The sequence below is a fragment of the Ciconia boyciana genome, chromosome 26, assembly GCF_034638445.1.
Source record: "Ciconia boyciana chromosome 26, ASM3463844v1, whole genome shotgun sequence".
In the NCBI taxonomy this organism is placed as follows: domain Eukaryota; kingdom Metazoa; phylum Chordata; class Aves; order Ciconiiformes; family Ciconiidae; genus Ciconia; species Ciconia boyciana.
In genome coordinates this window covers 2,544,915-2,563,875 of record NC_132959.1, presented here as the reverse complement: position 1 = coordinate 2,563,875, position 18,961 = coordinate 2,544,915, and the positions used below count along the sequence as shown (strand labels likewise).

Below are 18,961 nucleotides of genomic sequence, written 5' to 3'. Positions count from 1 at the left end.
CCTCAACCCCTTCACTTCTGTATTCAATATCAAAATTAAGGATGAAAGTTAAATAAATGGGAAAATCAAAGAAGGGCCCAGACCTCCGCGCCAGGACCCCGGGCCCCCGCCGTGGGGTCACCCTCGCCGCCGCCCCGCTCCCGTCCCACCCGCAGCCCCATCCTTGGGCACCGGCTAACGAAGACCCTCGCCCAATTAGTGACCATTTCCCCCGCCTAAGGGAACTGGCGGTTCGTTAAAAGCGGGTGAAGCTGGCGCTCGGGGGGGGACCGAGCCCCGCTGGAAGCCCAGGCGAGTGCCATGAGTTTGTTGGGTCTCAGCCGGGGCTAACGCCGGGTTCTACCCATCCCGGCATCACCGGGAACATCCCGGCTGCCTCCGGCCGTCGCCGGATGGGGTGAGCCTCCCCCGCGGCGGCCGCGCTGGTGGAAGCGGATTTGGGGGGACGGGGACGGGGGGGGGACACACGTCTGGCAAACCGGCGTCCCCGAGCTCTGCCAGACTCGGGGCGCGTCCCCGGTCTCGCCGCGGGGGAACGGGAGCGGTGCTGGGTGCCCGCGGCGCCGGTGGAGCCCTCCGAGCACAGGGAGGTCTGTCCGTCTGTCTGTCCATCCCTCCCCAGAGCCGAGGCGACAGACGGAGGCTTCCCGTGGCCGGGGACACGCCGCGGGCTTTGCCGAATGGCTCCATAAATCGCGAAACTCCCCCCCCCCGCCCCCGAGAGGGGCCGTTTGTCCTGGCCGCGTGCCGGGAAAGCCGGGAGCACCCCGCCGCGGCGCCCGCACCCATCTCCCAGCCAGCCCCAACGAGCCCTCGGCTTGTTGCCACCGCGGCGGGAGGAGAAGGGGGATGGAAAAGGGCTGTTGGTCCATCCCCCGGCGATGGCAACAGCAAAAAAACCCAAAAAACAGGAAAAAAACCCCAAAACCAAACTAAATATCGGGGTGGAGGGGACAAGGCCCCGGTGTCCCCGTCACTCACTGCCCGGGATACTGGGAAAGACGTCGGGAGCGAGGCCGAGGCCCCGTCCCGAGACGGGCCAGACACACCGGGCCGCGCGTTCATCCCGGCGGGATCACGAAAACGGAGGAAAACGGCGACATCTCAGGAACCGGGCTTTAATAATTAACTCCACAAACCGCCACGGGACCGCGATTAGCGCGGCCGCCTATTTACACCGCGGTATTTACAGGCGAGCGAGGAGCGGGAGACGCCGCACGGCCCTCCGCCATACCTTCCCCGGGTTAAAATATCGCTCCCGCGCGTTAAAACCGCCGCGTTAACAGCGCGCGGAGGCTGCTAACGAGCCAGGGAGCGCCGCCTTCCGCTCTCGTAACCGATTTACCTTCTCCAGCGAGGGTTCGAGGTCTCCGAGTCCGAGCTGAGATTTTGCTCCAGCCCTTTTCCGTGAGCCGAGGGGGACTGGGGGCAGCTTTCGGCGTCCGAATGCTGGGGTCCGAGTTCCTCGCCCTGCACCTTCCCTCACCAGGTCGGTTTGCAGGCAGAAAGACCCCGCGTTCTTACACCCCGCTGCCACCTCCTTCTTTATCCAGCTCAATTAAACTCTCTCTTGCTAAAGCTCTGGGTAGTTCAGCTCGGTTTCAGGCTGCACGCGCCCACCCCTTCCCCTGCCCATACCACCCCAGAGCCCACAGAACGCCGGGAGATGCCGCATGGAAAATGCCAGAGAGGCCCCGGGGCCGGGTCTGGACTAAAAAACCCGAGGCAACGCTCTCGAGCGATGAAACCGTGGTTTTCCAGCCCAGGCACGAGCCTTTGCCACCGCGCGGACGTACCTGGAAGGAGGTGAAGCTCTGTGTTTGTGCACGGAGCCGCTGGAGCTCAGTAAAAACACCAGCGGGTTTTAAAAGCGCATGGGGTCGCTCCCTCCCTCCGTATCGCCCTCCCGGGGACGGACCGAGGAACGTCCCACCTCTGCACACAAATAATCGTCAGCTCTGAGCGCGTCCTTCGGTCTGCGGTTAAGTAAAACGCTCTTTAGAGCCGGGTCGAGCTCTGGCATAAGCAGCGTTATCTGGTGTCACGGAAACCGAGAAAATCGGGCAAATTTAGTGAGGCGGCAGTGCCAGCTCGGAGGGAAAAGCAGGGAGGAACAACTGACGCAGAGAATCACGGCGTCGAGCCGTCCCCTCCCCGATTTATCCCCAAAAAAGCCACTACAAGGGACATCCGAGAAGCAAACTGCAGCAGAGGCTCAGCGGGGTGAGCCTGCACTGCTCCGGGCAGAGGGAGGGAGGCGGACGCACAGGTCTCCGCTTCTTCACAGCGGCAGGGAAGAGCTCGGGCTGCCCGAGTCCCCTTTCTGTTCCCGGATGCAGAAAAAATCCACGCGGGAAGGGCTGGGAGCGACCCCAAGGCTCGGCGTGACTCGCTGCAGTCGCCTCTTCCCCACCGCGACTGCGGGGAAGGTGCAGGAAAGCAAATATTCTCCTACGGGGAAATACCCTGCCCCGATCTCACCTCAAACCCACGGCCAGCCGGCAGAGCGGGACCGGCCGAGACCCCACGGACTTACCCCGAGTTCACCTCCGAACGCCCAGCTGGGTACGGCTCATCTGCGGCCAAAGTCCTTTCAACTCACCCTCTCTCTGCCTGCACTCAGATTTCTTAAAAGGAAGATAAAGCGTCAAAACAGGCGTTGGATGCGCCCGGCCAGCGCTAGACTCACCCCCACCCTGTGGTTTCAAACGCCCCCAGTCTGGGGGAAGCACCCAGGCACCCTTCTCCGGCCCCAAAAAGCTCCCTCTTGGCTGGCTCCGTGTTAAGAGACCCCCTAAAGAGGAAGGGGAAACGTTCAACCCCTAAAAAAACGCCCAGACAGGCCCTAGAGTTGATGGGGAGAACCACCAGATTTAGGTCCGTTGAGTATCGCCCTCCTCACCGGCGACGCAGGGAGCGGAGGCGGCCGGAGCAGGTCCCCGCAAACTCCCTCCACCTTCCTCCCGTCTCCGCGGTTAAAGCGGCCAGGCGCGATGCGAACGCACGGCCGCACGCGACGGGACCGAGACAGTCAGCGTTAGTCGTGTCCCAGCCCCAGGAGTTAACCCCCGGGGCCCCCAGATATCTGCCCACGCTGGCTTGGAGGCCGGAGGCAGGGTCTTGAGAACAACTAAGGCTTCAGTTTGAGCCAGGGATGAAGGATGGTGAGGATGGAGAGGATGGAGGAGGTGAGGCCGCACAGCCCCACAAAGCCCGGGTTGGTTTTGTACAGCCCCAACTTGTCCAGGGGGATAAAAAGGTCGCAGGCGTTTTTCACCACGTCCAGCAGCAGAGGAGGGTTGTTCCGAAGGACGTGGATCAGAAGCCGGAGCTGGATCTGCAGCCTCAGCCCCAGCTGCTGGAGCCCGTTGTCAGCCCGGAGCTGGCGCCCGTTCTCGCTGCCTTTCGCTCGCTTCCCGCCCGCCTCGCGCTCCATCAGGATCCGGATCTCGTAGGCGTCCCGGCTCAGGTTCACGACGAGGGCAAAGAGGTAATACCTGAAAAACAGGGGAGAGGAATGGGGGAGAGCAGAGAAACAGCGCTGGGGACCGCGGCCCGCGACGCTGGGAGCCGAGGAAACCTCTTCAGCCACAAAAATAAAATGCCTGCGGGAAGGACGAGCCCGCAGCCGAGGGGCTGAGCTGGGCCAAGCGCTCCCCCGGCTCCTGCAACGCTGCTCCGCGCCACGGGTACGGTGCGAGGAGAGGAGAAGCCCCTGCACGCAGCGCTCGGGGGGGTGGGGGGGGGAGCTGGGACCCCTCCAGCTACCCCACAGGACAGCAGACGCAGGGGCGAGAAGCCCGCTCTCCCTGGGGAAGCGCGCTCGCTGCTCGCCGGCGGCTCCAGCCCCCCACCTGAAGGACCTCTGGCCCCACTTCTCCTGGTCCACGCTGGGGACGAGCCCCGCCTTTCCCGCCCAGAGGACGTTGTCGCAGGCGAAGTACATGGCCCTGTTCAGGTGGCTGAGGGTGACGCAGAACCGCAGCACCATGTCCGACAGGTGGATGGCTCGTTTCGCCGCCTCCAACGCCTCGGCCGAGCTGCCCAGGCGCAGCACTGCGGGACGGACAGACGGACAGGCGGTCACCGGGGGGGGGGTCCCGCTCCCCCCCCCCCCCCCAGCCCCGGGGCGGCCCCACTCACGCTTGCGGCCCAGGCTGAGGTGAGCCTCCAGCTGCCGAACGCTGGCCAGGACCCCGGCGCTCGCCCCGTTCCTCCGCAGCGTGTCCCCCGCCAGCGCACAGGCGTACTGCGCGGCCCTGCAAGAGACGACGCGGCGTGAGGCCCTCCGTGACCGCCCGCCCCCGGTGAGGGGAGGCCGGGACCGCCGCGGTAGCCGCCCCCGCACCTGAAGAGACGCTCCTTGGCCTGGCTCTGGGCGCTGAAGCGCACCCAGGTCTCCATGGCGGGGCCGGGCCGGGCCGGGCCTGCGGCGTCGCTCCCCGGTGCGGGGCCTCGGCGAAGCCACTTCCGGGAGGACGACGGAAGCCGCCGTGGGTCAAACCGGGCGCGGGGGCGGCGGTGCACTAGCGCTACCTGGCGGCCGGCGGGAGCACGGCGCAGCCATACCGCCCCCTTCGTGCCCGCACAGCTTGGCTCTATTGGCTGGGTGCGCCAGGCCCCGCCCCTTTTCATCAAAACAGAGGCCGTGAATGGGCAATTGCAACCTTCTCCGCCTCTAAATCTGTATAGAAGCCTTTGATTGGTTAATTTTTCCTTTTCCCGCCCCCTTCTCCAGACCAATAACAACGTGGTTACAATTCCCCACCTTCGTCTCTGCAGTTTTGCATTTTGATTCGTTCTTCCCTCTGTCATTAAAATCAGTGCTGCAGCACGATTGGACAGTTGTCCCCTAATCCCCGCCCCCTCGCCGTGTCCCTTACTTGTGATTGGGGTAAATAAGGAGAGCGCGCCCCTCCCTCTCCACGCCCTACCAGCGAGTTCTGATTGGCCGCTCCCCTCCTCGACCCGCCCACCTTCCCGGCCCTCTGCCCTGCGATTGGCGTGCTGCCGCTTTCACCGCCTCCCTCCCTCCACCCTCCCTCCGCCCCGCCCCGAAGTCTCCTCCGTGCTGCCATTGGCCAGCTCCCGCTGCCGTCCCGCCCCCTCCCTGAGGTGATCTCCACGCCCATTGGACCCTGGGGCGGTGAGTGACGGCGGCTCCGCGGCGGGGCTCTCCCTCGGAGCGGGCTGGCGGCGACGATGATGGAGTCGGTGCGGGCGCAGCGGCTGCAGCCCGGCGTGGGGACGCTGCGCTCCCTGCGGCCCGGCGTCACCGGGGCCCCCGCCGCCGCCGCCTCGGCCCCCCCGCCGCCTCCCGCCCCTCCGCCCGCCGCGGTGGCGGCCCCCCTGCCCGCCGCTCCGCCGCCGGCCGGGCTGGGCTTGGGGCTGGGGCTGGGGCTGCCGCCGCCGCCGCCTCCCCTGGGGCTGCAGGGACCCGCCGCGCCGCCGCCGCCCGGCGCCGGGCCGCCCGCCGTGCTGCGGGAGGCGGTGGAGGCGGTGGTGAGGAGCTTCGCCAAGCACACGCAGGGCTACGGCCGCGGTGAGCCGGGGGCGGGGGGGGGGGGGAGCGGCGGAGCGGGCCTCAGGGCGGGCTGGGGGCTCCGGGGGGGACCGACGGCTGGGGGGGCTGAGGGGGAGGGGCCCGGGGCAGGCCCCGTTCGCGTACTTGGCCCCTTCTCGCCCCGTTTCCCTCGTGCCGGCCCCCCCCGCGGCTGCCCTGCCGCCGCCCCCGCCCAGGGCTGGCTCCTCTGCCGCTTGAGCCGGCTTCTGCCTTGATCTCATTCCCCATCGCCCCCTCCCCAGGGTCTGTGGGGCCATCTCCCCTCTGTGCCCCCAGGGCTGGGTCTCTTCTTTGCCTCTCTTCTTTCTCCCCCACTTTGCTCTGGAGCCCAGGCACCCCTTGTCCCATCCCATCACTGCAGGGTCTGGGATCTTCTCGGGGTGTTTCCCTGTCAGCTCCCCCTTTTTCCTTCCAGCCTTGTGTCTGGGACTCTCCTGTCCCATCCCTCCTTCCCCATGAATTCTCCCTTGTCTGGGATTCCTGTTGTAACCCATTTTCCTTGGTCCATGCAACCCTTCCCTCTTCAATCTTCTCCGGCATAAGCTTTAAGGCGTGGACCTCTCCAAGACCCTCTTCCTTCCCTGGAATTTCCCTGGCAGCCTTGTTGGGTGAGGGCCCTGCTTCTCTTTGCTTCCCACCACCGAGCTTTGAGCACCCTTTTCCCTGCAGGTCCATGACTTAGAGAAAAGAAGAGAGTCGGGAGCCTCTCCTGTGGCTGTGTGCTGATGTTCCCTATCCAGCGGCGTTCAGCTGGTGGTTTGCCCATGTGATGGGCTACAAGGGTGACCGAGGAGGCATCCTTGACTGTTGTCGTTAGGTTAAACGTCAGTAATAAGCGTTTTGTGCCATTTTTGGAGACTTTTTCCGGTGTCTGCTGCCGTCTCAGCCCTCGTGCTTGGGATCTCCCAGCCCCGCAGAGTGAGCTCGTATGATTTGGGTGACGTTAAAGGTGAGCGTGGGGAGGAAAGGAGGATCCCTGCTCCAGCCCTATCTATCTGGGGCTGCTCGTGCCAAAAACGAGAAAGTGAGTAAAGTAAAAGTGAGTAAAATAAAACGGCTGAGTCTGTGGCTTCTCTGGGTCTGCCTTTTCCCTAAGGAGTCTTGTGGTTTCAGGGGTCAAGCTTGAGAAACATTCCCAGGTCTCCTTTTCTTAGAAAGCTCTGTGGCCTCTTAAATGCAAACTTTTGTTTTTATGGTATCAACCGTTTCCCGATACCTAATTTGATGTGGTTTTTTGCTTTTGTAAATTAGGGAAAGAAGGCAAGGTCGGGGTAGGCAAGTATATAGGTGACCGCAAAGGCAAGCGTAGGAACTTGAGCTGGGCAGACAATTCCCTACTTGTGGTTTAAAGCTGAGGAGGTTTCCTATTTGTGCTGTGCCTCTAACAGGTAAATGTGTGATAAAGTTAGAGAAAGTGGAGGCTGTTTGGGTTTTTTTAATGTTTTTTTAAAGGTTTTTTAATGTTTTTAAGAAGGAGGATTCTTGTGCCATAGCAATTTAGTCCTCTGTACGCAATTCCTTTATTTCGACTTGATGTCAGGACAAAAAAGCTCATTTCTTTCAACGAAGGCAGCAGCGAAAAGGGCTCCGCTGGGCAATCCTTGGCCATTCCCGGTGGCCGCAGTTTTCCTGGGATCCCCCTCGGTTGTGTGCTCTGCAGGGCTGCACCTTCTTGATGAAAAACCTCCGTGGCTGGGAGGAGAAATCGGCTCCGCAGGCTGCTGGTGCTGGAAGAGGCTGTTGCGGGGGTGTTAAGTACTCCACCACGCTCCGGCGCTGCGGGGCTCCAAGTATTGCATCAGAGGCGCCCGGTCGTGCGAGAGCCCCCGGAGGAGGCTCAGATCTGGGTTTCTTGTACACTCCTTTTTATTTAAAAAAAAAAAAAAAAAAAAAAAGTACAGAAGCAAGAAAAAAGGTTAAAGCACATATTTTACTGGCCCTGTGATGGAAAGAATCTTCCGCCCCACCCGAAAGGAGACACTTTGCAACTATTTTGAGTTCCCGACTTCTTCCGGCTACGGCAGCAGGTCCAACAGAGGCGGTCGTAGGCTTCCAAATGGTGAGTGCTTGGCAGTCAGCGCCACCGGCGTGCGGGGGACCGCCGCTCGTCTGGCTCCGGAGGAACTCGACGCCATGTGGAATCACTTACTCTTCTGTATTTAATATGCAAGTCAGATGTGCTATCGTATACACAACGCCGGGATACGGGGTTATGCTCCAAAGCAATAAACAGATGTGACTGATGGTCAGAGCAGGCTCTGCTTTGTGTCTCCCAGCTTCTCTTCAGCTTTTCTCGGAGTGGCAAATCCAAAGGGTAAGGCTCTGACAGGAGCCGTCCCGTGTGGGTTAAGCCGTGCTCTGTAAATCTGCGGGTCTCCCCCACACAGATGGGTGACAGAGTTTTTCTAGAAGATCAGCATTTCCAGTTCCTGCCCTCAGAAATGCAAACGAACAGATAAAAAAGGTATCGACTGATGCCGACAGTAAGAGTTCCAGCGTTTTGAGCTGGTAGAGAGACTTGTTCTACTTGCAGGCACTTAAAATAGCTTTCTTCACATGTTGGGTTTCCCATTAAGCACGACCTCATGTGCGGTGCAAAGAATACATCACTTCTGCAGCATCTTTACCTGTGTTCAAACCATCCCGTTGTTTTTTTCTCTGCCCTCTCCCCAGCCCGAGCGCTGCGTTGTGTTTCATGCTCCGTACAGGATTAAAATCCTTCAGGGTGCAGAAGGTGTCCCTGCTTTCTCGAGGACCGTCCTCTCGCAAACACGAGACACGACAGGATTTAGGATGCTTTCTGAAAAGCAAACTTCACGTCTCCTGCCTCTTTCCCCCGCATCGCTATTTTGTGATTTAATGGGAGGAGGGGGGTGAATGAGCGAGGCTGAAAAATCATCGATCCGGAGCAAATTCAGACTTAAGATTTCGCCTTGGATTCAGCGCGCTGCAGTGCTCAGCCAGTGTTTGTCTGCTGAATACGACATGTGCAGCGTTGTAGCTGGAGCTGCGCTGGGAAGGAGAGGGCAGATGGGCAGGTCTCTGTTCATAGCGGCGCGGTTTGCTCTCCCGCCCTATAAAAGCATATTGTTCTGAAGCATTTGTAGAGTTTCAATTAGGTATTTTACTTTCTCGTCTCCTAAAACCATCCTGCCTGCGGCAGCTGGAAGCATTGAATCCAGTCTGGGAAGAAAACCTCTTTTGGATGCTTCTCAGCTGTCTGACCTCTTGCTCCAGTCGCTAACGAAGTACCCAGCCAGTGTCGGGCACAGAGGAACCCTTGTCTTGGGCTGAAAACGCAATTCCGTGCCTGTGTTGCACGGCGTTTCCTCATTAACCTGCTCTTAACACCAGCTTCTTAGACTTCACTAAATTAAACCAAACTAGAATTTCTCTGAATTTTCAGAGTAATTCTGTGTGTCGTGAGAGTTTGCGTTGCCCGATGCAGCTCGGCTTTCTCTGCGGTTTCTTGTGTGGTCGCTGCTGCAAGGTCTCCGTCGCCCCGTGCCAAACGGTCCCTGAAGTCGTTATTGAATCGGGCATTGTCTCCCCAAATCCGTTGGGGATTATGTGCATGACTTACACTGTCCCTGGGAAGGGAATCTGCCTGGACGGATGGGAATTCTGTCTGGGTATTGGTGCACTGGAGAACTGGCAGGGAACCGCGTATTGTTTGCACGGCTTTTTGTTAGTCTTCAATGGAAAATTGCCCCCGTCTTGCATGTTTCATCAAAAAAAACCAAACCCCAAATTAAACTTGAAAATAATCCAAAGCGACTGCTTTGTGAACAAATGCCCTGAAAAGCCTGTGGTTGAAAGAGGAGGGAAATGCTTAGCGAGGAACTACTGTGCCTGTGACTCCTCGCCTGGCTTCATCTTACAGAAAGCAATAAAACAAAGTAAAAGGCTCACGCTCGCTGTCTTCCTGAAAGCCGCCTGGCTGAAGACCTAAAAACTTACAGCACTGTGTGGGCAACTGAAAAGCTAAGCCAGGGTGGCCTGTGACAGACTTGGCATCTCACATTCGTGCGTGGCCTCAAATTCACCTCCCTTTTATATCGTACCCCGGGAGATTTTGAGAACAGCAGCCTCCTCTCGCTTGGTGCTCCGCCTCGGTGCTTACTGCCTCGTGTACAGCTCCTCACAGGAGAGCTTGCCTGGCGATTTTGGGGTATTTTTCTCATTTTGCTTAAAAGGAGAACTCTAGGGTGGAGTCCTTTTAACAGCTCTTGCATTAGCGAGGAGTTGCTGTGATCTGTTTTGCAGGTTGCCTCGCTTCAAAGCGATTGCTGAGCTTAAAAAGGCTCAGAGAAGGAGTGCCGAGGAAGAGCTGAGGCAGGCTTTTCCTACAGCTACCTGTCAAACTTTTCAGCACAGAAAGAAGCTTAGAGCAAATTTGATGGGACTTAGAGCGTTAGACGCTATGAGAGTCATTTATCTTGCCCGAACCTTGACGAAGTAAAGGGTAGGTAATCAAAGGAAGTCCTCGCGGCGCTGGGGATTCCAAAATGAGGAGAGTGACAGGAGAGCTGGCTCATCGTTACAGCAAACACCTCTAGTGCTTGCATGCAAATTAAAATAAGAAGGATTTAATCTCGGGGATTTGGGCTACAAGCTGATTGTGGCGAGGGCTGTGTGCATCGGTTGGCTGTGCACGGTGTGGACTAGCTGCTGGGTCATTAAAGCTGAGTAGGTGCTCAAACCCCGTCTAGCAAATTTGGTGCTCCAGAAGAGGTGCCTGCTTAAAAACAACTTCTCCCGAAAAGACTGTAATTACCAAAGTCAACGAGGGCTTACTTTTTACGCTCTGGTTCCCTAACTGGGATGGAAAAAACACTGACTGTAACAAAGCTAATCCTGGGCTTAGCCTGTGATTCACCGTTTGGTTATATGTCCTGCCATGCCGAAATGGCACAAACGAGATGCTCCGATTAGATGTTTCCATTCTCCTCTGTGCCGTTACACGCTCTCTATGTGGCGATCGAATACTCCCACCCAAATTACAGGGAGTTCTGCCAGAAGGCCTCAGCTGGGTAGCTTTACACCTCGGGTCACTTCTTGTGGCTCCATCGTGTTGTTTTGTGCTCGGTACGTGACGTTCAGCGTAAAGGCAGGTGGTTTCCGCACGTCTGACAGTGCACGCGCAGGTCAGCTGCTTTCTTTTTGTCTTAAATCTGAGAATGTCACTACCGAGGATCAGCTGAGGCAGGTGAGCAAACCTGCTGAGCCTGTTGACAGCCCTCTTAACGGAGGAAAAATGCCTCGCTGCCCTGCTGCTTTGCAGCCTTTTCCAAGCCCTCTTCTGAAAGCTTTTTCCCTAAGTTTGTGGGAACGAGAAGAGCTTTTCTGTAGGAAGCTTTGTTTTGTAACTCGGTGGTTCTCCTTACGTTCCTCTTGCTGGGGGAGGCGTGTTTGTGTTGACATCGTGCGCCTACAGCTTCCCTTGAAGCTGACGGGTTTTAACTGAGTCGTAACTGAGCTCCCTGGGCAGGACCCTGCTTGCGTAGGCGGGAATACACTAACATTTATGCCGTTCTGTTTCTGGATGCGGCCACTCCTGGCGGATGATACCTGAGGAAACCAGCTTCCCAGGCTCTTGTTTTCTGTGTCTGAACCTGATTCTATTTCTGTCTCCTCAGTGAACGTCGTGGAGGCCCTTCAGGAGTTCTGGCAGATGAAGCAGTCGCGTGGAGCCGATCTGAAGAACGGAGCCCTCGTGGTGTACGAGATGGTCCCTTCCAACAGTCCCCCTTACGTCTGCTACGTCACCTTGCCCGGAGGGAGCTGCTTTGGCAGTTTCCAGGTACGAGGGCTTGGTTGGAGGCTCTCCCTGCGGCGTAGCTCATTCTCCAAAGCCGTCTGACTTGGGTGCCCTGAGAATCTTTCCTGGCCAGAATTAGTGCTCAGATACCTTTCTGCGGTGGGCACAACGTTAACATTTTCCCGCTGATTTGAAGCATGAGAATGGCACGGGTCTGACTGTAACCCTCTTTAATTTCAAGCTGGCGATTAATGTTCCTAATTGCCTATAAAACCCCACCTGACTTCAGTCCGGGAAGCTTTGGCTGTAAATTTTACTTTGCTGTATGTCTTGTATTCCCTACACATGACTGACTTGGACCTTAGCAGTGCTGAGGTAAGATAAGCGGTATCAGAGAAAACTGTCAGATTGGTGGGTTTTGATACTTCGTTGTCCTTCCCGGGATTAAGCAGTGGGATGTATTTGCAGGATGCAGCTCGGACAGACTGGGAGAGTAACATTTCCTTGCAAGGGCTCCGGATTTGACCCAGAACCTCTTCTCAAGATGCCAGAAGACTCTAGAAATCAAATAATAACATTGGATTAATAGTTTCTCCCCTCTTTCTGTTTAAAAGGAAAATGTCCAACCCAAATACCTCACCCTAAAGATTAAGGTCCAAAAATCACAACGGGTCCTGACTGCATTTCGGATTCCTTTGCTGTAGTGGCTTCAGGCAGTTACTCTCTAGTCTTGGTTTGAAGAAGGTATCCAAAAGAAACAGTTCCAGCAGCTACGCTGTCTGCCCATCCTGAAGAGCAGTCCTTGTGCTTAAGAGTAATTTGGTTACATTTGGGTTTTAAGCTAATTAATTTTGTTGACGATCGGATTGGTGGCGTTTCCTGATGCAGATACTATGTGCTGAGTTCAGCTGCCTGCCTAATTTTTGTTTAGCATGGTTGGGATAGCTGTGGTTTAAAACTAGCTCCTAATGATTTCAGGATGTCTGAGAGCACGACTTTCCAAAACTACACAACACTGCCACCTAATTCCCATTTCGTGTGGCGGGGGGAGAGGTTTGGAGCACGGGGCCGAAGGGATCTCGGTCATCTCATCGTCTTTCTGTCCTGATGGTGTTTGCCTCTCCTCAGTTCTGTCCAACCAAGGCTGAAGCCCGAAGGAGTGCTGCGAAGATTGCGCTAATGAACTCGGTCTTTAATGAGCATCCCTCCCGGAGGATCACAGATGAGTTCATTGAGAAGAGTGTTTCGGAGGCCCTGGCATCTTTCAACGTAAGGCTTTTCAGTGCCCAGAGGGCTGCGATTGCTGGGGACGGATTGACTGGGGAAAAACCTCAAATCATGGGAAGAGAAGTTTTCTTTTACATCTGGAACTCTTTACGGCAGGTTTTTTTTCAGTGACTTCTGAGTATTAAAACTGTAACTATAGCTCTAATTCTCGTTCTCCTGCTTCTCCTCCCACACAGTCTCACACTCTTCTCGAGTTTGATTGTGCTGCCCTCAGATCAGGCCGGGTGGGATTACAAGACGGAGACGTTGATTCACGTGGCCCTTCTGTGACCAGGTTGTCACATGGGCTAGCTTTCTTCAAACCAAATGCTTTCCAGAAACTTTAGTTTCTCGGGGCGGGAGCTTTGCGTTCTTCTTTTACTGCTCTAATTATACCTTATCCTGGAGGGAGTTCTTGCTGTGCAGCCAGAGTATTGTAAGAACTTTGAAATCGCCATAATGGGCTGCAGAAAAAATCCCGTTGCGAGTGGCATTGTCAAAAGCAGAGCGGGCTTCATTACTCCGTGAGAGCTGTAGTGAACGATGCAAGTATTCGAGGCTGAATTAGACCGGTAAGTGCGGTCTAAGCACAAGGCTGAGGTGCGTAAGGCTGTCCTCCTTAATCTGACCTGGAATTACTGAAGTGGGGATGATGTAGCAGAAGTGGCAGGTACCAGGTGAGCCCCGCTTGGGTCGGGAATTGCAGCTCTTGCGTGAAATGTCTCTTGCAGGGCAATCGAGAGGAAGCTGATAATCCCAACACTGGGATCGGTGCTTTCCGCTTCATGCTGGAATCCAACAAGGGAAAATCAATGCTGGAGTTCCAGGTACCGTTCATCGTTTAACGACAGGGTTCAAGGGGTGGTTGGTTTGATCTTTCAGCTACAGCCGTAGTGCTTTACATTCAAAACAAAAGCGGGGCTTTCCTCTTAGAACACAACTCGGGATTTGTGGCGCTTTCAGGTGCTGGTATACCAGTAAAATACTTTGAATTGGGCTCTGTCTGTAGATGCTCTTTGATATTTGCATGGCTTGGTATTGTGAAAGGGTTGTGCGTTCTTCTGATCCAGCGTTTTCGGTGACAGGGTGTTTAGATAACTGGCGCTGGAGGTTCAGACAATACCTCCAGGTACCTTAACTCACGGCATTAAGCGAGCCGTTTCATTTGTGGTTTTTATCCTCTCCCTGTAAAATGGGAGAGATCTCGCTTCCCTTAGGAAGGCTGGCGAAGATCTTTCATCCAAAGACATTTTGACTGTGGAATTAGGAGTCTTGATTACTGTCGTTACATGCCCTCAAACCACAGCGTTATCTGAGCAGTCTTCGTATCCTACTGAAATATGCTCAGTCTGTCTCTCGTTACAAAACATCTGTGAAATGAAAAGTACAAACTGCTGAGGGAAACTGCTGTAACACTTATCAGCTCTGGTATAACGGAGCAGGAGGAGTCCGTGCAGAACAGATGACTGAGAACTGAGATTCTTCCGGGCTTTATTCCAGCCTTTCTGAGGAAACTGCTCCTACGAGCAGAGCAGAGCAGAGCAGCCAGGTAAATAAGACTGTTGAGAACACTCTGAATTCTGCCTGCGACTTGATAGCCTTTGAGCACGCTCCTCATTGTCACGCAGGACGTCTATCCCCGCACGTACCGAGATGTTATGACGGTGCTTGGAGATTCGTGAATCCTTTTAATTTAAACTTGGGCTTCAGAAGTAACTCGGAATGATTCTTGTGCAGACGAGTTGACTGTTAAGCGCACCAACTGGAGCTGGATTTTTAGAAGAGGAGAAATTGGACCGTAACTCTGCTCCAGGCAGTGAAGCAGGGTTTGGATGCCTCTCAAAGCAGGCGCCTTTAGTCTGTAGTGTCGCTGTGTTTGGGGTTCTTTGCTGTAGGTGAACTTTTCCCGAAGCTGACTTCTTGCCTGGCTCGTTTCCCTTGAATGGAAAAACTCAGGAGGCAGAAGGCAGAAGTGTTTATATTAATGGGCCTGTTTACACAGGGTGACTCTGTTATGTATATTCCTTAGGCTGTGTTTGTGTTTGGGAAGCTTAACTAGTGGCTGCAAGTTTACAAAGCAGAATTTGTGTGGCCTTGAGAGGGAAATGTTTGCTTGGAAAACATGGGATTGTCACCTGCTCTGGCCGGTGCTGTAGCTCGGAGGTTGCGAGATGACAGAGTCTTGCTTGCAGAATCCCGAAATCCCTGGGGCAGAGTGAAGCATCAGCGGCTTTGTCTCCTCTGTAATCCACCCATCTGGCCGGGGGATTTTTGTCTAGTGGGATGAGCCGGGCTTTGCCCTTGCGTCTTGTCTCCTAGGACGCTGGTGATGCCTTCCGCCTCCCCCGCTTCTGTGGTTTTCTTGTCTTTTTGATAAATCTTAACTCATTAATGCTGGAAGTCTTTTGTTTACGGACTCCGGAGCTGCAAACGTACTCTGTGATCCTTGCGATTGCAAAGGACTGGCTGTGATGTTCCAAAGCCCGTGTCGCCGCCCTGTTCCCATAGCTAGAAACTAGCTTGAGTACTTGCGGGGACGAGGATTCAGCGCTCCGTTTCCTCGCAGCCTGACCGCCTCTTGCCGTTGCAGGAGCTGATGACCGTCTTCCAGCTGTTGCACTGGAACGGCAGCCTCAAAGCCATGCGAGAGAGGCAGTGCTCACGGCAGGTGAGTCCGGGCTGCGGGTGCCTCGAGCGGTTGTACTCTAGGCGCGTTAGGGTCGCGACAACCTTCTCCTTAAGCTCCCTTAGCCGGCAGGGAGTGCTACTAAGCGACGCGTGTCCCGTGTAGTGACTTGTCTTTCCTAAGCTCCCCTGCGTATGTCCGTTACCACCAGGAGGTCCTGGCTCACTACTCCCACCGCGCTCTGGACGATGACATAAGGAACCAGATGGCCATGGACTGGGTGAACAGGGAGCAGAACAGCCCAGGGGCCCTTTCCAGAGAGCTGGCTACAACGGAGAGAGAGCTGGACGAAGCCCGCCTGGCTGGGAAGGAGCTGCGTTTCCATAAGGAGAAGAAAGACATCCTGATGCTGGCCGCTGGCCAGCTGGGGAGCATGCACTCCTCCAACTGCTAGACTCTGGCGTGCAAGTCGTTCCGCTCCCCCAGGCCTACTAACACCTCCACGCTGACGGGATCCGTCCCGTGTCACGTAAAGCATGTAATGCCTCTTCCAGAATTGTGGCCCATTTGCACATTTTAAAGATTTTTTTTAAAAAAAAAAAAAAAAAAAAGCTCCTGTACAGATTTTTAAACCTTTTAATACTTGCTTCTAGACCTACTCCTCAGCCTCCTCTCCGCTAGAGAATTCCTTCTGTCACTTTTTTTTAAAGACAGCGTTAAAAATGCAGCCTGTCAGTATTAACACCGAAGACCTCCGCTGTACGTTGGTACTATATAGTCGGCAGTATTCCGTGAAATGTAGCACTTCTCCCAGAAAGCTTCTGTTCTTCGGAGCTGATGCATGTCATGCAGACCTGCCTTTTTTTTTTTTTTTTCCTTCTGCTTCTATAGTAGAGGGGGGGGTCTATCAAGACTCCCCGATAAGCACACTAATTAAAAATCCCAACAAAACAAAACAACCGAGGCATTCTCTTTAACACTACAACGCAAGCTGCGCGGGGGAATACTCCCAAGCACGTAAAAGGAATTTAAAACTGGGATTTTGGTTTGGCCAGACTGACATCTGGGGATCAATCTACAGAATTCCCGTTCCAAGCTTCAGGCAGGATTCGCAGTTACCCCTACGGCTGTATCTGTTCCCGCTCTGGCTTTGCGCTCGGGGGGTAGGACGTAGTTTATTCTCTCAATAATGCGCCTAACAACAAACTACAAGGCCCTGCGGTACTTGAGGGATTGGACTTGGCGGTTTAATTAGTCGGCACCAGGCAGAGCCTCCTGCTCCGCTCCTGTTCAATCCTCTCTGGGTTCAGCCCAGTCTGGCAGGGCGGAGGTGCTGGAGTCCCGTCCCGAGCCCCAGCAGGCGGCGGGGGGATGAAGTGGCCGGTTTATTTTGCTGGAAATGGAGCATTGGTGGGTTTTGGCTTCCCCAGCCAAGCTGGGGAGATGCGGATTTTTTTTAAATCTTGCAAGAAATGAGAGATGGACATGCCGTTCTCTCCGGAGCAGCTTCCAAACCAAATGTCAGACTTGGCCTTTTCAAGGAAGGTTTAAAAAGCCTTGCCAGAGTTTCAGAACTCGCTAGCAATATGAGGGGAAACCGCTCAGCTTCTTCCCCTGACGAGCCTTGCGAACACAAGTCTTTGTTAACTAGAACTGCGTTTAAGTCTCTGTTAACCAGAACTGCGTTTAATCCTTTGAACCAGAGCACAGATCCAGCCCCAAGCGGCGCAAGCTCAGACTAAGGTTTGGCCTCAACTCTGCTTTGCTTCTGTCAGGCAGATAAAGGGGTCTGAGCCTTCGCTGCGCCCAATGTACACCGCCCAGCTCCCTCCGCAGCTGCAACCCCCCAAGAATCGGGGACAATTCTTAGGATTTCTGGTAGAGCAGAGGGCTGAGCAGTTCTCCGGGTCAGCAGATCGCGCGGAGCTTTCCGTTCCTCGGTGAGGGCTTGTCAGGGGAGGGAGGGCTGGGCAGGATGGAGGCTGGGCTGCCGTTTTTGCCCCCCTGGCCCGGAGCATTTGAGCAGCGTAGCCTCGAGCCGCAGGCTGGGAGAGAGGGCGATGGCGAGAGCTGCGCTGCGCTCGCTTCGGAGCTTGTTCCCCTCCTTGCAATAGCGGTGATGGAACAAACCAAGATTCTCTCTATGCACTATTTTTTTAAACGAATAGTTCCCTATTCTTTGTATACGTATCAGTACTAAATCTATATGATGTTTAGATTTTAAAAAATGCCCTTTCTGACTTCAAAGTATTCCTACAGCTCAAGGCCAGTCAAGAAAGTCGCGACTTGTTAGCGGAAATTCCCGTATCCCTTCCTACTTTTCCGATACTTTTCCCGAAGAGCCAGCAGCCTCTCCGCGGGAATTTAAATTGAAGACAGACGTCACTTCTTCTTCCTTCAACACGGCCGTGAGCTTTCTCCGGGGCTTTTCCCCCGGGCAGAGGTACAAAGCCGCGGGACTCTGCTGTTTCCGTATTCAGCTGCCCCTCGCACCCTCTCCTTCCTCCGCAGCAGCCTCTCGCACAGGATATTTGACCGTAGAGGCAGGTGGATATTCGAGCAATAGTCTTTGTTTTGAGACGGAGATTAAAAAAATTGCATTATCTGTAGGTATTCTAGTTTTGTATTCTCGTCCTAACAAGCCTATTTTGGTTTTTTTCTTATATATTTTTTATATGCAGCCTCTTTACACAACAGTATTAACGTTTAACGCGTTTATAAATGTGATTGTAAATGGTGTGGAGTTGTGGTTTGTTTGGGTTTTGGTTTTGTTTTTTTTTTTTACAGGCTGGCGATATCTAGGCCTTGTATTCGGATTTAATCACCTGCTCTAGACGCAGCGCGGAGTCTAACGTCTCCCTGCCCGCGCTTCCGCGCCTGCGTGCGGCGTTCCCTCGCGCCCAACGGCCATTTATCCGAGGGCCTCATCTCGCAAATAAGGGAACCCCTGAGAAAAACCCCGCAGCGCCTCCGCCACCAGATTTTTGTGCCCCGCCTGGTGCTCTTTGCTTTTTGCGGCGCTTACGAGTGTTTTGCAGGCCGGGATTTTAATGTTTTTTAGCAAAACTCTCCGCGACTCTTCTGTCTTGCAGCGCCGGGTCGTACACGAGCTGTTTCAGATGCCTCGCTGCTGCCAGCAGCCGCTCTGAAACAAATCGGGGAGGATTATGGTGTTTCCCTTCCTCCTGGCAGAAGGGAAAAGGAAAACCTGATATTCCGTGACTTGTGTTTTTGGCAATTCGGGCACCGATTTTCAGTCTCCGGATCCGCTTGGGAGGTGGTAAAATTAACAAACCCAGGTTTTCTCAGCATCCAAAATGGGTTGTTCTCCTTGTTCGGGCTACATGACTAAATGCGAAGCTGAAAGGATAAATTGCCGTACGTCGCTGCGGTTTGTATGTATGATTTTATACAATAAAACAATAGATTTTGGGGTAGCTGTGGTGGCTTCTCTCATTTTCTGGGGCAGAAGGGGCAGATCGTGCCCCCAGCCTCTCCTTCGAATCGTCCCTGCATAGGGGCTCGTACCCCGGGAGCAGCCAGGCTGGTGTCACCGCCCGCCACCCCCGGGGGGTGGCAGTGGTCCCCAGTACGGCCCCAGTATAGCCCCAGTTTGGGGGGACAGGCGCCTTCGCCCTTCCCAGCATGGCGGCGCGGGCTGACGAGATGCGTTGACCTCCCCAAGATGGCGCCTTCGACTCTTCCGCCACCCGCCCTCCCCAAGATGGCGCCTTCGACTCTTCCG

General features: G+C 55.1%; 2 protein-coding genes across 4 annotated transcripts; one reads left to right on the top strand and one right to left on the bottom strand.

The window, feature by feature from the left end:
• Positions 1–1,104: 1,104 nt before the first annotated feature.
• PEX11B (peroxisomal biogenesis factor 11 beta) lies at positions 1,105–4,498 on the bottom strand. Of its 2 annotated transcripts, XR_012039761.1 has the most exons (5): positions 4,349–4,498; positions 4,144–4,259; positions 3,855–4,056; positions 2,537–3,497; positions 1,105–1,796 (listed from the first exon to the last, which is right to left on the bottom strand). XR_012039761.1 is itself a non-coding variant. In XM_072846874.1 (4 exons), exons 1-4 carry the CDS (start codon positions 4,402–4,404, stop codon positions 3,131–3,133), a joined length of 741 nt encoding a protein of 246 aa, XP_072702975.1. In that variant the 5' UTR covers positions 4,405–4,498; the 3' UTR covers positions 1,105–3,130. The 2 variants fall into 2 exon arrangements, 1 of the variants encoding a protein (XP_072702975.1); XM_072846874.1 differs by having other exon boundaries at positions 1,105–3,497.
• Positions 4,499–5,153: 655 nt separating this feature from the next.
• Positions 5,154–18,643, top strand: LIX1L (limb and CNS expressed 1 like). 2 transcript variants are annotated; one of them, XM_072846662.1, is made up of 6 exons: positions 5,154–5,542; positions 11,203–11,366; positions 12,453–12,593; positions 13,322–13,417; positions 15,181–15,258; positions 15,428–18,643. In XM_072846662.1, the coding sequence occupies exons 1-6, from the start codon at positions 5,203–5,205 to the stop codon at positions 15,668–15,670; spliced, it is 1,062 nt and encodes a 353-aa protein (XP_072702763.1). In that variant the 5' UTR covers positions 5,154–5,202; the 3' UTR covers positions 15,671–18,643. The 2 variants fall into 2 exon arrangements, with proteins under 2 accessions (XP_072702763.1, XP_072702764.1); XM_072846663.1 differs by lacking the exon at positions 15,181–15,258 and having other exon boundaries at positions 17,476–18,643.
• Positions 18,644–18,961: the final 318 nt, after the last annotated feature.